Here is a 15,827-nt window from a genome sequence, read left to right on the forward strand (position 1 = left end):
CAACGTGTGCCTTAATTGCTCCCAAGGAGATGAAAGCTAAGTCGGAATAGAGCTGATTGACACACATCAAATCATTTGAAGCCAGTACCAAAGTCTGTGCAGCCGAGTGCTAATTTGTACTGTGAGAAAGGAGACACTGGTACGGACAGAAATAGAGCTTCCACCAGCATCACCAAACATGTACAGTGCGGAACTGGCTTGGGTACCAGGATATAAAAAGCTGAACCAAGTTGTCAGAGAGGACCGTAACGTCTTCAAGAGCAGGGACAGCTGCGGAGCTTGGGTGCCCAGATCAATGGCTCCTTCTAGCATTAGCTATAACTCCAGTGTCCATTTGGGGGATTGGCCATCTGACATCTGGCCTTTTGGTTTTTTGACATCTTGGCTTCTGCTCCAACCAAGGGGGTTGGGGGTAACGACTTCACCTCCTTAGAAGTGAATGTTTCAGAAATTTCTGACCCCGCTACATTCTCTATTCTCTCCGGCCACCATCATATATATAACCTTTGATCTCATAAAAAGTTCCAGCCCAGTTATCCTTCTTATTTTTTCCCCATCCCTCATCCATCCAACTTCCCATGTGACCCGTAACTAGTGGGGGAAAGCAATCTTTAGGTTCATTAAAGCCACAAGTATCCAAAATAGCAATAAGGATGATGACGAGGATGACGATGGCAATGACCGTGTTGGTGATATCATTTATTTATTAACATTTATTGAGTGTGATTATGAGGCAGCCTTACTTCGACTTCTGAGTCAGTAAGCGTGTCATTTACTTGGCTGAATTTAGCTCACTGCTTCTCAAAGGAAGCACTATCAACCTTTGGAGCAGGACTATTCTTGGTCATGTGAGACGGACAAAAGCATGACAACAAAAAAAAATTGGCATTACTGCTCCTGGGCCGCTCATGCCAGTGCCTGTCCCCATCCATAACAAACAAACGAACCAAATTCCAGAGGCTACCCTCCATCCTCCCCCTCCCCAACCAAATTGATTTCAGAGAAAGTCCCACATCTAGTTGAGAACCACAAGCTAAGTGGAGAGAGCTGGACACCAAAACTGACATCTGCTAAAGCCAGGCATGGTAGCACCAACTGTTAGTCCCAATACTTGGGAGACAAAGACAGGAGGGTCATAGGTTCAAGGACAGCCTCAGCAATCTAGCAAGACTGTTTTAAAACAAAAAATAGCCGGGCATGGTGGCGCACGCTTGTAATCCCTGCGCTTGGGAGGAGGAGACAGGAGGATCGCACTGGTTTGAAGCCAGCCTTGCTGGCTTAAGAGACCCTGTTTCCAAAATTTAAAAAATATAGAATGGGTCTGGGAGTATAGCCCAGAGGTAGAAGGGTTTCCAGGAACCCCAGTACCACCAAAAATAAAAATATAAATATAAATAAATAAATAAATATAAAAAATGGCTGGGGAGTAGCTCAGAAGTAGAATGCCCCTGAGTTCAATCCCCAGTACTACACACACACACACACACACACACACACACACACACACACACATTAAATAAATAACTGACCTCTGCTATACTTTGAGAATTTGGACAAGCCTCTAAGCCTCACTGAGTCTCAATGTCTTCTATTTAGAAAGAATGATCATAACCATACTTCTCTATCTCATGGTTTCAAGTCTCAAATGATCGAATAAAATATAAATGAGACTGCTCGGTGGATCCATTAGGGTTGTGTTTGGCTAAGGGTAACAGAATGTTGGCAGCAGCCACTTTCAGCAAGCACGTGTGTCTTTTTCCCACATCACGGGTAGTCTGCAGGCTAGTGGTCCGTGGCTGGTATGGTGGTTTCAGGATGTCATCAATTTACCTGGTTCCTCTATCCTCCTGAAAGCAGCTGTCACCATCATGGCTGTCTGTCACTCAGTTGCATACTGTAGATCAGCTAGAGAAAGAGAGAAGAAAGAAAGAGGGAGGGAAAGAGAGAGAGAAAGAGAGAGAGAGAGAAGGAAGAGAGAAAGAAAGAAAGAAAGAAAGAAAGAAAGAAAGAAAGAAAGAAAGAAAGAAAGAAGAGAAAGAAGGAAGGAAAGGGAGGGAGGGAGAAAAAGGGGATGGGGAAGAAAAAGCTGTCTATATATGAAATATAAAACTTACCCAGATATCCTTGGCTCCCAGTGACTTTGCAATCACAAGCTTGTGCCTTACCTTCTTCTGGAACTGGCCTGGTTTTGCTCCATGGCATCCCAGTTAGCACACCCTAATTGCAAAGCACCCTCACCAAGGGCTAAGGATGTAGGAAGATGCCCCGAGGTTTGGAGTAACAGCCGCGGCTGCTTGTGGCTCAGGAGAGCAAATGACCCCAAGTTGGAGAGTGGCCCTTCCTGTCACTGGCCATTCTCTACCTGGGAGCATCCCCCCAAATTCCCTTCTGAGAAGAGAAGCACCCTGTCATGTGAACTGCCCCCTCTTATTTCTTCTTCCTCCCAACCTCCAAATTTCCTATTCAGGATTCTTATAGGGCTTCTATCTACCACCAAAATGGCCTATTACAGTGTTTTGCTAAACAAAAGTCACTCCAAAAGGAATTTTGACCAATAGCACTTAAAATAACAATTACTTTTTTCTTTCTGTGGCATAAAAATGCATCTCTAAAGATGCACCTGTTCACTGGCTGAAGATATAATGCGGGCATTCAGGATGTGTTTTTCAAAATGCATTTGGCTGGGACAAAAAAGGTTTGCTATTTTGTTGTTCTCTTTTAGATGGAAACAGTGTGATCTCTGATATTTGTGCAAAAAGAGACTTTGCTACACACTAGCTGCGCATCCAAACCCATACTGCCTTCTGTGAAATGGGGACCATCTGAGTTCCCTGGAATTACTAGGAGACTTAAATGGGACTGTGCTTTAAAAGTGCTTGGCACAGTGGCTGGCACATGTCGTTCTTTCTAGTTAGGGCATTTAAAAGTGAAATGTAAATGGTAGTAGAAACTTATAAAGAGAACGGTACACAAAGATGCCACCTAAGAAATAATGAAAATCTATATGAAAAACTATTTATTTTTTCAGGTTATTTAGCATAGGTTTAACCTGAATAGTGGAAACTCAGAATTCATGTCTCCCCGGCAAGTGGGGCTGGTTAAATAATAGGGCTAAAAACTGTAGATATGAATGCCATCAACTCAGACAAAGAGACGTGTTTTCATTCCTATTTTCTTTTTCCAAGGTAATAATGCAATACCACCCTTCATATAAAAATACCAAACACCAGTATGAGACCATGAAATATTTTCATTCCTCCCAGGAGCTGGTTCCCGTCCTAGAGAGACTGAGAGTTTGCCAGAATAACTGGGACATCTGAAAATGGAAATGTACTATTTAGACCTCCACGTTATTTCTTGAAAAATTTCCAGTCCCTGAAATGCTTAATACGACGATCCTGGCGGTGACCTCTGCATGACAAAAAAAAAAAAAAAAAAAAAAAAAAAAAAATCCACAGCCTTGGCCTACATTACAATAGTACATTTTCCTTCTCAGACCCTAAAATTGCGTTTTGCTTATGCTTGACGCTAACTCGCTTGTTAACACTCCTTCGGGGGCTCCATTGGGCGTGTTTCTCTGTTCCACGCATTAATATGGAGGGACCACGTCTGAGCCTCCCACAGACACTAGTTGATATTCCTTTTCATCTGTCTCGCCTTTTCAGTCTACCACGCAGATAAAGGGTAGGACGCAGTAGGAGACGGCAGTGCTAACTCTGAAGCCTTTTTGACAAAGTATCTGTCCCCCAGTCCCTTCCACTCTGGTTTCCTGAGATGAACTTTTTTTGTGTATGGTGCTGGGAATAGAACCCAGGGGCATTCTACCTCCGAGCTACACTCCCAGCCCTATTTCTTATTCTTTATTTTGAAACAGGGTCTCACTGAGTTGCAAAGGGCCTCGCTAAGTAGCTGAGGCTGTTTGTGAACTGCGATCCTCCTGTAAACCTTTTATGTAGTCCTCGCTTATTAAAGACCTGCGTGCAAGACCCTGCTTTGGTATCGGGGAGACATATACACACACGAATAAGATCCAATCCCTTCTCTCATTGCAGGATCTAGTCTAGGAGAGGAAAATAGGCCTGTAAACAAATTCCAATCTGCAGTGACAACCCTGATAGCATTAAGGGGCACTAGGGAACTGGAAGATATTTCCAAATTTTGGAGCGAGGCTTCCCAAAGATCTGGAATCTTTGATCGTGAGTAGAAATTCACAAAGTAAAGAAGAAAAAGGAGGCAGGGAGAGGGGTGGAGAGGATGGAGAACTGGTACCCAGAGGAAAATGTGACATTTCAAACCTATCATAAAAATAATCTCAGCCAACTCTACTTAACATAATAAAGAGGTAGACCAGTTGGCTGGGGGCATCTTGTCCCTTTACTTCTTAAGCTGATTGTGACTTGACCTTTTGCTTTTCCATTCTTGGACTTTCTGTCTCGATTACATACTAAGCAAATAAAGGGAGAGCCCCCGCCCAGGTTTCCAAAGGGAAGGGAATGTTATTAGCAAGACATGCTGGCTCGATGTCCAAGGAAAATGATGTTCTCTATCTTCATGCAAGACACCCGACCTGTTCTTGTAGAATGAGAAGGCTCTCAGGAACAGCACGTGCTCTCTTCTCCTTCAACGGGATCGTCCTGAGTCTTCTCTGGCACAGGCAATGACTGAGAAGGTTTTGTCAATTACTTGCTGCAATCACCAAGGATTATTTATTGTGCATACATTTACTTCCTTAGGATTTCACCACCAAAGCGTGCTTGCATATCTTTGCCTCGTTATTCTTATGCACAATAACTCAGACTTTTCGACCCATTTTCCATTAGCACCTTTATTTGCTCTCTCCCACAGCTAGATATTTCATTCTCTGCATGTGAAGACAGAACCAGCTTCAGGGGCCTACAGCCCGCACTGCTGCACAGGTCCTCGCTTTGAAGAAACCCACACTTGGTTTAATTCTCTGCCATCTTAATGGCTTATTACTTTTTTAACAAAGGAATGTTGTATTTTCATTTTGCAATGAGTCCTGCAAATAATGTAGCTGGCTCTGTGCAGAAAACTAACTACTTCAAGGTGGATTTCACTCGAGCTCTGTCTACATACCTGATATGAAAGCCATTACAAAATGTTTCTGAGTAAGCCTGGCACAGTGGCACACACCGTAATCCCAATGCTTGGGAGGCTGAGACAGCAAGATCACGGGTTCGAGCAGCTGCAGCAACCTAGTGAAACCCTAAATCAAAATAAAAAAATGTAAACAGGATTAGGGTGCAACACAGAGGTAGGATGTCCTAAACTCAATCCCCAGTACCAAACACAAAATGTTTCTGAAAAGAGCTTTTGGTGATAGTAATTATTTTTGCCATCATTCCCTTGAAAGGGTGATTATCACCAATCTTAAAGTTCGATTAGCCCAAAATACTTTGCTATTTCATTATAAATAACTAAATCAACCAAAAGTTAAGCTTTGGCCTCAGTCACACTTTCTCATCCTGTTACCAAGTATGTGGACCTGGTTCCTGCCATGTGAATTCTCCTTTAAGTTGATAAATAATACCGCCCCCAACACTGGCTCATAGAGTTTCCACTCTACAAACTTAGTGTGTTATGTTGAACTTAACACTTTCTTTAGCATGATCTTTTTTTTTTTCGGTACTAGGGATGGAACCCAGGGGTATTCTACCTCCGAGATACACTCCCAGCCCTATTTTTTAGTCTTTTTTTTTATTTTTTGAAACAATTCAGGGTCTCACTAAATTGCAAAGGGCCTCGCTAAATAGCTGAGGCTGTCCGCAAACCGTGATCCTCAGGTCTCCACCTCCTGAATACTGGGATTACAAGCATGCGCCACCACACTCGGCTCTTTAGCATGATTCGATTAAGGGTGTGCACAATTGCATCAGAAGCAATAAAAGTCAAGTCCCCTCATTTCAATCATTACACATGTGCACCAACCAACGCCTACACCCGAGTACTTCAGTGGCTCATAGCCAAACTGCAAACGTAACAGCTGAGTGTCCAGAAATGAGAGTAAGTCTTTTTCAACACTCTATTATTATTATTTTTTGTCTTGACAGCTATGAAAAATCTCTTCTTAAGGTGAACGACAGAAGAGGCCAGTAGACTACGCGCACCCCGGGCCATCCCTCAAGTTGCGATTGTCATTTTGTACCCAGCCACATTGAACCCTGACACCGAACTGTCACCGGCTCCGATAGAATAATTGGCCGCTCACTCTCCAGAGGCCTGAGATCAAAAGTGAACTCATCACATACCTGTAAGCCGCTATTAAAACTTCTCCTGGACTGGGGGTGAAGCTCAGGGGTAGAACGGTTGCCTAGCATGCGTGAGAACAACTCCAGTATCTATCATCTATCTCTCCCCTCTCCCTCCTCCCTCCTCCCTCCTCCCTCCTCCCCCTGCCCCCCTCTCTCTCCCAGACTCCTCCAGGACAATGCAGGAACTCAATCATGGTGTATACACATATATGCACATTGTGTACAGAAGGAAGAAAGTTAGAGGACAGTGGCAAAGTTACATCCTTATTTGCCAGGACGAGACCCGCCTGTTTAATCTCACTCTTACTGAAGTCATCTCTGCAAACTGGTTTCAGATATCATCTACTTCATTTGCTCAGTGCCCAGGGGATGTTAATTTAACAGCCTCACCCACACCCACGTGTATTTCAACCCAACACCATAACCCAGCCACAACCATCCTGTGTGTAACAAAAATCTTGTATAAAACTGGCTGCCACTAGGCAGGGGTTTACATGGGGAAAAGGTGGACATTCACAGCGCTCAAAACAATAAGTATGCTTGGTTTCTGCAAAAACAAACAACTTTACAGCCCTTCCCTTGGCTCCTGGACAACATCGGTTTTGTAGGTACTTTCTTGTCTCCTACTGTTCGTGCAATTGGGAAAACAAAGATTAAAAAATTTAATTCCTTACTGGGAAACTTTGACCTAATTGCTTTCATAAATTTTGGATCTTTGCTTCTAACCCATCACTGGGAAATATTGGCCTGTACACGGTCACCCTGGAAATCTTAAAAGTTACTGCTTGCTTCCTGCGTGTAAATACGACCCGTCGCCCACTTCCTTCAGCAAACTCTGGTGTTTCTACCAACAGGCAATACATTCTTCCACTCTGTCCCTCTGAACATTTCCAAAACTTGATAGTTACATATTGCCTTCACTGGTTCAATAAGCACATATCAAGCTCTCACTGTGGGGTGGGCACCGAAGGGTACATACTTGCTCCAGATCCTGCCTGCAGGATCCCCCTGGGTCAGCCTGAATGAGGCCTTTCAGAGGCTCTGAGTTTCCTGAAACTCAAGCCCCAAGACTGTGCCTCTGCCTTGTTCTAAACAACTATTTGTTGACTGAATGCACTGCATAGACTTTATTTTCTTAATAGAGCTTTCCAATTAACACAGGCAGCCCAAAGTCAAAGGGATAAGTCAGGTGTACTGTCCGCTGAGCAGAATTTGAAGAAACTTAAAATAGTTTCACTCTGATAACCTGCTCTAAAGAATCTTTCCTCCTGCTGATGGACATCTTGCCAGGCTGGGGAACGTGAGAGGATCTCTTTCATACACACTGCCTTAGAGATGGTCCGAGGCTCTGTTGCAATTTGTCACGGCACAGGTCAGCTTGCATCAGGGGCTGACAGGGGCTTGTTAACGCTAAAAAAAAAAAATGCTTCTCAAACCCACAGAAGCTGAATGTCACTGATATGACTATCTCAGCTTCTACCAGTCTCGCTTTCCTAGAATGCAGCGAGGTACAAATTTTCAGGAGCAACAATTCACCTTTGCAAATTATAGAGCCAGTGCAGCTGCTACAAAACAAGGGAACTGCAGGCGGGAGCCCTGTGCAAACAGCAAGACAGAGCTGTGGGTATTAGCTTAAAATTCCATCCGAGCAGAGGCCATGCAAGCTGCTCTGTACACCATCTATTTTTTTCTTTTTTAATACAAGATCCAAAAACATCTCAAAATCCAACTTTAGCGCAACCCCAGTCACTGGATATACTGGAAAAAGAATGAATTCAGTGGCTTAAAAGTCCTTCGCTCAGGAACTAGGCATGAATTTTCACTGCGGTTGATAAGCAGCTATGATTCTAATGCCACGTGAAATTTGTTTTTAAATGGTTATTTTATTCAGAGTGGTTGTTTTTTAATGATGGCATCTTAATTTCCTGCTAAACCTTTTTCATCTGTAGTCATCCGACATTAATATTTATTTGGCTCATCTAATTTTAAAGTATTCTTAAATTAAAGCTCTTCCAAATAACCTCCTGCTGAATTCAGCATGGGCGCTATCACAAAAAAAAAAAATCATGGAAAATATGATCAATGTTTTATAGCTGTCATCTAGCGTAATAAACACAATACTAGAAATTAGTCTAGTGAATTAAGAATTGTTCAAGAATGTGTTATAAAATCCACAGCCATATGCACCTTTTTTTAAAAAAATCTATGTGCTTCTTCATTTTGGGGTTCTGACCTGCATGGTTATGTTTCACATATTGTAATGATAACTGCATTTAATAATTACCTTGTCTTAGACTACTTCCCGTGCACCTATTCTTTTTCACCATTTTTCCCCTAAAATTAGAGTCTCGGCATTTAAGCTACACATATTGGCTTTCAAATATCTCATAGTAAATTATACTAAAATAAAGTCATGATGATATTGAACATGTACCGTATTTAATGTAATATACAGCTACGCTGCCTCTTGCTCCTTCTTTGGGCTTCACAATTTCTTATCATAATATACATCCGGCAGACAGCTTCAGTACAATATGGATTCAGGACACAGCAATATCATATCTACTGCAGGAAAATGCAACGGTTTTCTCCCTGGAAAATACCAAACCTCAAAATCCCACACACTAATCCATTTTTATTTTCTCTTCCTCATAATTCATTTTCATATCTAAAAGAAGCCCTTGGCAGAAGCCTTCCACTCTCTGCAGCATGTATTTTCTTTGCAAATTTACTCTTAGGAAACATGATTTTTTAAAAAAGCAACATAATCCATGGGCATTCCATCACAGATTCCTATTCTCTTTTGCACTTATCTGGATGGGCAGCCAGGGAGAAGAAGAGAAACTTTAAAGAGCCCTTACGCCATCAAGGGAAGGTAAAACTCGACTCTCATATGCCTGGATACTGGGTCAAAGGCAGAAAGCACTGCAGACAAATGTTTCTGGCACTGCTAACCAAAAAAGTTGCTGCTGTCGACCACAGTGTGTTAACATTCATTTCTGAGGCCTGGGTTCTGAGTCCCAAAACTGTTTTTAATTGCATCTTTTTAAAACATTCTAACACTGTCTGCCTCAAAAGTTCCCTGCCTGGACGCAGCAGTACTCAAAGCCCAATGCCTTCAGATCCTCGAGGGCTGGGCTTCTCTCTTCCCTCCCTCCCTCCAAGATCAACAAGGGGGTCGTGTGTGTCTTTTCTTCCATCACGCCTGCTTGGTTTCACGGTAGACTCTGAAGCTTCATTCTGTCCCCCGGCACCTGGCAGGCTGCGGTTTAAATGTAAGAAAACAATTCCCAGGTTATTACCAAGGAGCCACAAGTTCCCCCCAGCTAGGAAGAAGAAAAAACGGGAGGGGAACAGAGTCTATCTGAAGCTATCTGGACAAGCTACACAGGTTAAATCCAAAGTAATAGAGGCAGATATAAAAAAAAAGAATATTATTTATTATCTTCTTTATTAATACTCACATGTAACCTTTGCTTTTAACACAAAAGTCTACTTTAAAAGAACGCCTCCTTAGATTTTATCAGTGCCAAGGGAGCTTTTATGTTCCTGGACCACTCCCCTTGCTCCACCCCCACCCCCACCCCCCAGAGACATCCAAAGGACTCTGACATGTTCACAGATACCACGAGAAATTTGTAAACAAGATTTGGGCTGCTGGAACTTGATTTCATCAGCATTCCACTTCAAAACGGAAGGCAGGAGGGGGAGAGAGGAACCAAGAGGGCGGAGGGGGTCAGGGACAGGAGGGGCAACTGGTCAGAGCTTCCGAGTCTTACCTTTTCTGAAGTGTGTGTGTGAGTGTGTGTGTGTGTGTGTGTGTGTGTGTGTGTGTGTGTTTTGCAGCTGTTCCTTGAAATTCACTGACTCAAAACACTGACAGCTAGTGCCTGTGTGGTTATTTATATTATATATCTATAATAGAATATGTGGGCTAGCTCGGTTGGGGTCTGGGACTTGCGTTAGTTTAAACACACCACAACAGTGCTCTTTGCGGGGGTGTCTCCACGGGGCGTCGGATCTCCTGGGAACCCCCCTCAGAGCCGGGGCTTCCGAAGCAGGGTTTTGCTGAGGTCTTTGACCTCCTCTGGGCTGTTGACCCGCTCATAACCCAAAACTGCCATGGGCTGGTAGCAAAACTCCTCCACTTGTTTGATCTGCTGGAAGGTGAGCGCCGTCCGCCACGCGTTGGCCGCCTGCGTGGCGTTGCGCGCAGACACCACGAAAGGCTTGGAGGAGGAGCCCGAGCCACTGGTCATGTTCAGGGCAAACTGCTCCATTTCCGGACTCACCAGCAGCCCCACAAAGTCGTACACCCTCCGTAGAGTCTTAATGGGGTCGCCCACGAGGTCCTCGTACCGCACCACCAGGTAGTGGCCCTGCAGCCAGTCGGGGGGCTGCAGAGCCGTCTGCAGCGTCTTGGCCATACTGTTGCAGATGACCTCCATAGCGCCCAGCGCGTGGTAGTCTGCGGGGCCGCCCATGCCCTCCTTCTTGGCGCCCAGCTTGTGGCCCGCGGCCTCCAGGAAGGGCATGCGGTGGGCGCGAGGGTCCCGGCTGCGCACCACCTGGAGGCTCTCCCGGATGAGGCCGTGGCGGGAGCGGATGCGGGAGCTGGCCACCGCGCGGGGGTCGCGCACCAGGTGGATGACCTTGAGATCCAAGGCCGGGTCTCGAAGCAGGGGCGCCAACACCGCCACGTCGAAGACGCGCACGCCCTTGATCACCAGCGTGCGGTACTTACGGCACTCCTCCTCGAAGCGTGCCAGGCGCTGGGGCGGGCACTTCTTGCAGACCCGGTCGTCCACCAGCCCGACGACCTCCTTGCGGTAGGCGGGGCAGAGCGGCGACGAGCACACCACTTTGTTGGTGGCCGCCCCAAAGATGCCCAGCGTGGTGAGGTTGCGCCCCCCGCTGCCCGCGGGGCTGTACAGCTGGAAAACCGAGAGGTCGCAGCGGTAGAGCGCGCTCAGCATGTCCCGCGCTGCCCCCTGCAGGGAAACCGCGTCCCCCGGGTACAGTTTTTGCCACACGTGCCACACGGGCTCGTACAGGAAGAACACCTCGGGGTTCTGGTTGAAGAGCTCTCCGAAGAAGGACGAGCCGGAGCGCCACGTGGTGAACACATACACCAGCTGTCGCTTGTCCCCGCCGCCCCTGGAGGCGCGAGTGCCATTGCCCAGAGGGGCCTCCACTGCGGGGCCCGCCCCGACGGCCGCGGCGGGGGCGCGGTGCGGGCTGCGGGGGTCCAGGAGCCGGGGGGCGCGCGGCTGCAAGGCGGCAGGCGGCCCCGGGCGCCCCCAGCTGGCCCCCGCCGGCCCCGCCGCCGCCGCGCTCAGCTGCCCGTCGGGGCTGCACTGCTGCAGCGGCTCCTTGTGCCACTTGTAATCCAAGAGGTGGAGCATGGTGAGCACCAGGAGCAGCGCGTAGCCCGCGCACAGCACCAGCGCCTTCCTGCGGAACACCTTCATCCCGAGCGGGGACGCGGGCCAGCGGCGGCCGGGGCGCCGGGGCCACGGCGGGAGCAGGGCGCGCGGCGGGGCGGCCGGCGCGGCGGGGAGCAGCCGGGGGAGCGCGCCCAGGGCCGGGGCTCGCGGCGAGCTGCGGCTCATCACGGGCTCAGCGCGGGCCGGCGCGGCGGCGGAGGCGGCCCTGCAGCCCGGGGAGGGGACGCGGCGCGCCCGCTGCGGGCGCCGGGGCTCGGGCCGCGGCTCCGAGGAGAGCGCGGCGGCAGCGGCGGCTGGTCCCCGGCTCCCGGGGCTGGTTCTCCCATGGCAGCAGCTCGGAGCAGGACCTGCGCGGGGAAGCGGAGTGAGTGGGTGCGCCCCGGGCCCCCTTCCCCGCCGCCTCCGCCGCCCGCCCTGCAGGGGTCCCCGCTCACCTGGACCGCGGGCGCGCCCCGATGCCCCGCTGGCCGGCCGGCCGGCTGTCACCGGGTCCTGGATCTCTCTCCGCCGTCCTCCGCTGGGGGGCTCCCACGCCTTCCAGGGGGCCGCAGCCCTCTCCCTGGGCAGAGTTTCCCAGCAGCCGGCGCCCTGCAGCTCGGAAGGGAAACTTTCCCCGGGCCCGGAGCCGGCTGCGCGCCCCGGCTCCAGCGACGTCTCCTCCTCCCTCTCTCTCTCTCTCTCCTCTCGGGACCGCGAGCTCCCTTCCTCGCTCCCGGGTCGCAGCCGGCCAGAGGCGACCCTTAGGCAGGACCCAGCTCCGGGCTCGCTCTTGGCCTCGGCACCGCTAATCTTTCCATCTCTCCAGCTGCAGCGGAAGGGGCGAAGCGCGGCCCCCCAGCGGCGGCGGCTGCTTCTCCCATCGCCCGGAGGAGGATGCCCGGGCGGGCAGCGCGAGGCGAGCCCCGCCGCTCCGGAGCTCGGGACCTGCCCGGAAGGACCCTGCACGCACAGCTCTGAGCAAATAAAAATATATTAAAAAAAAAAAAAAAAAAAAAGCTCAGATCCGCAGCGCTCCGCGGCCCGGCCCGCCCCCGGCACCGGCTGCTTTTGGCCAACGAAGAACAGAGGCAGAGGAAGCCCCCGCCGCCGCGCGAAAGCGGCGCCCGGGAGGAGGAGGAGGAGGAGGAGGAGGATGCTCCCCGGCTCCCCCCACGCCGAGCGCCGGCTGCGCGCCCCGGCCAGCCTCTGCGCGGCTCCCGCCAGCCCCAGCCGGTTGGTGCGCGCCGCCGTCTGTCGCCGCGGCTCCTCCCCTCGCCGCGCTGCCCTCCTCCGCCGCCGCCCCGCGCCCGCCCTCCTCCTCCTCCTCCTCCTCCGCGCAGCGCCTGACTCCCGCTGCCCCTCCTTGGGGGCTGGAGAGGCGACCCGGTTTGCAGCGGCGCCATCCGCCGGAGGGAGGAGGATGCTCTCCGCGCGCCCAGCGCCCGGGCGCGGACCCGTCCGTGAGTCGCAGCGCTGCGGCGCCCCGAGCTGCCAGACGCGGCTGGGCTGCTGCGTGGCTGCCGGACTCGGCCCCGTGTTTTAGGCTGGAAAAGAGTTGGGGATAAAAGTTTGGGCAGTAATCCCCCCAGCAGCCGGAGGCCTGCGCCCCTCCCCTGGGTAGACAAGGCCGGCCCCTCTGGGATCCAAAGATGCTCCGGAGCTTAGAGGACCTGGAGCGCAATTCCGACTAGGCTCCTGACACCCTGCTCGCCCTCTCCCGCGGGCCTGTGTCTCTCCCACAAGGAGGAAGTAATAAATCTGGCTGACCCCAGGGTCGGAGAAGACGCTTGGGTTTTCCAGCGGGGGTGTACCGGCGGGGCGCCTGGAAGGGGCTCTTCGCTTATCTTACACCCCCTGGAGACCCTCCAGCTCTTTCCTCTCTCCTGATGCCGCGCTCACTGTGGTGGACGTCCTGGGAAGTAGGGGTGGTGGGGGAAGGGGCGGGGCTTTGTCCTCGGTTACACTAAAACACTTGCCCGGCTTCTTGGCTTTAGAGAGGAGAGCAACGAGCTGGATTCCAAAGAAACACTGTTGTTGGAACTTGAAAGTCATTGTTTCGCTGGTTTGGATTGGCTTAAGTATTTTTTAAGCGCTCCCTCTCTCCCTCTCTCCTTTCTCCTCTCTCTCCTCCGTCGCCTGGACTATAGCCTCAACTCATCTGTAAAATGAAGACAACTACCTTACCCTGAGAGATGGATGGGCGTTTGCTTGTTAGGGGGCGCCCGTGCACGATTCGACCCGCGTCCAGGACCAGAGGGGCCCAGGTACCTCGCCCAGGGTCCGGGGCCGGCTCCAGGGGCTTAGCTGTGCTGATTTCCCGGAGGTCTTCTGTAGCCTCCTGCGCTGCTCTGTTTTAACAGGCTCGGCAGGGTTACTGCAGACTTATCTTTATACCATTTGGAGCAGCCTTTCTGGCCAGAGGACCAGAAACCAAGGCTAAGTTTAAAATGCTACCTTGGGACCATTATTCATGAGTCTCACAGAATCTTCTGAAGACGAGGGACTCTTGAAGAGCTACTTAACTGCACTTTTAACTCGCTTTTTGTGGTTTTAGTTTTGGGTGGGGGAGTTCAAGGAACTTGATTCTATCACACACCCCCCCTTTTTTTTTCAGAAAAAAATAATAATAATGTCACAAACAGTTCAGCTAATTCTTTCCCTTGTGGTTCTGGTAAGGTTACAGATAAGGCTTTTTTAGGACAGGGTTTTTTTTTGGGGGGGGTGGCACGGGGAGAGTAGTGATCAGATGTAATATATAGCTTTCTCAAGTAGTGTGGTGTTGGTGGGACAGACACAAGTTTTCATCCCTGTCTCCAGATGAAACTGGTTGACTTTAACGTTTCATCTTTCCTTTTCTGGGCCCCCTACCTCCCTTCCAGTGCTCCCTCTTGTCTCTCACACAAAATAAATATATAAATAAATAAATAAATTCATGTGAAAAAAAATCCTGATGGCAGAGAGAGGGAGCTGGGGAGGAAGGACCAAAGACCAATTCAGTCTTAAGATTCAGCTTGATATCAAGAAAAATAATTTCTAAAAATATTTTTAGTTTAATCACTGGGTTTGTGCTTACCCAGAAAGCACTGAATTGCAGTTATTTGGTGTAAGGACCCCTTTTAAAACAATTGTTTGCGCAGAAACAATTTCGTTGCAATTTCGTTACACTCTCCTGGAGTTGGCAAAATAGTAAATCCATTTGCCAGCCGCCCCCACAGAGAGCGCTCAGTTGGCATAAATTCACAGGTTCTGGTATCCCCACCCTCCCCTTGCCTGCAAATATTTTACCATTTTGTACAGTGTCGTGATTAATTCCCGACTTGGTGACAGCTAATGACATACAAAAGACTTGGTGAGGCCTTCCTGCCTGCGTTTGTTCTGAGATGCCTTTCACTGTAATCTACGTACCCTTTGAGTGTAGTAATGACCCAGGCGTCCCATGTCAGGTCACACTGTCATTTGCAGAAGATGCAGCCGGGCCACGGCGCCGTCCTTAATTCCAGCTCACTGCTCAGCTCATTGCGCTTCAGTCTTTTCCAGGATCTACCTGCTGTCTCTCTTCTCTGCCACATGTTTCATGGAAAGGAAAATGGCGGTTGGAATTTTGCTGTGGCTTTTGCTGATTCTCCGACACCCTAACATTCTGGGGTGCTTTAGGCCCGGTGCCCGACCTGGAGAAAGTGGCAGAGAGATCTGCAAGGACCTTCCTCCTGAGTCCAAAGTAGAGAGAAATGTAAGGCCAGGTTCCCCAGAGCCTGGGGACTTGGAAGACACACCTTTGGGAAATGTTTGTGGCTGGGCACCAAGATCAACTCAGTGATTCCTTCGTATGTTCGATGAGCCTGGACTGCGCAGAATCAGATTTAAAATCTCTGATTTAAGACACGCTGTCCTCTCCAGTCCAGCAGCGACGCTCTTGTGCGTATGCGTTGTGTGGAACTGTCATAAATACACAGAAGCCCGTTGCGCAGCCCAAGAGCTCGCAGTGGTACGCAGCCTACTTAGTTTGGTGTAGAAACTTAGATAAAATGGTCAAGTTCCAAGGGGGGGTTTAGCAAATTCTTGCCTTAATAATCTCAAAAAGAAATGGTCTGAGTAGTTTGGGATTACTAAGAAACTGAAACAGTCATTT

At 49.5% G+C, this 15,827-nt stretch overlaps 1 protein-coding gene across 1 annotated transcript; it reads right to left on the reverse strand.

Annotated features, from left to right (window-relative positions):
- Positions 1-10,309: 10,309 nt before the first annotated feature.
- On the reverse strand, positions 10,310-11,884 carry CHST2 (carbohydrate sulfotransferase 2; the record flags this gene model as incomplete). Its single annotated transcript, XM_080696747.1, has 1 exon — positions 10,310-11,884. The coding sequence occupies one exon, from the start codon at positions 11,882-11,884 to the stop codon at positions 10,310-10,312; it is 1,575 nt and encodes a 524-aa protein (XP_080552873.1).
- Between the last annotated feature and the right edge of the window lie 3,943 nt (positions 11,885-15,827).

The sequence above is a fragment of the Muscardinus avellanarius genome (genome assembly GCF_963383645.1).
Source record: "Muscardinus avellanarius genome assembly, chromosome: 5".
In the NCBI taxonomy this organism is placed as follows: Eukaryota; Metazoa; Chordata; class Mammalia; order Rodentia; family Gliridae; genus Muscardinus; species Muscardinus avellanarius.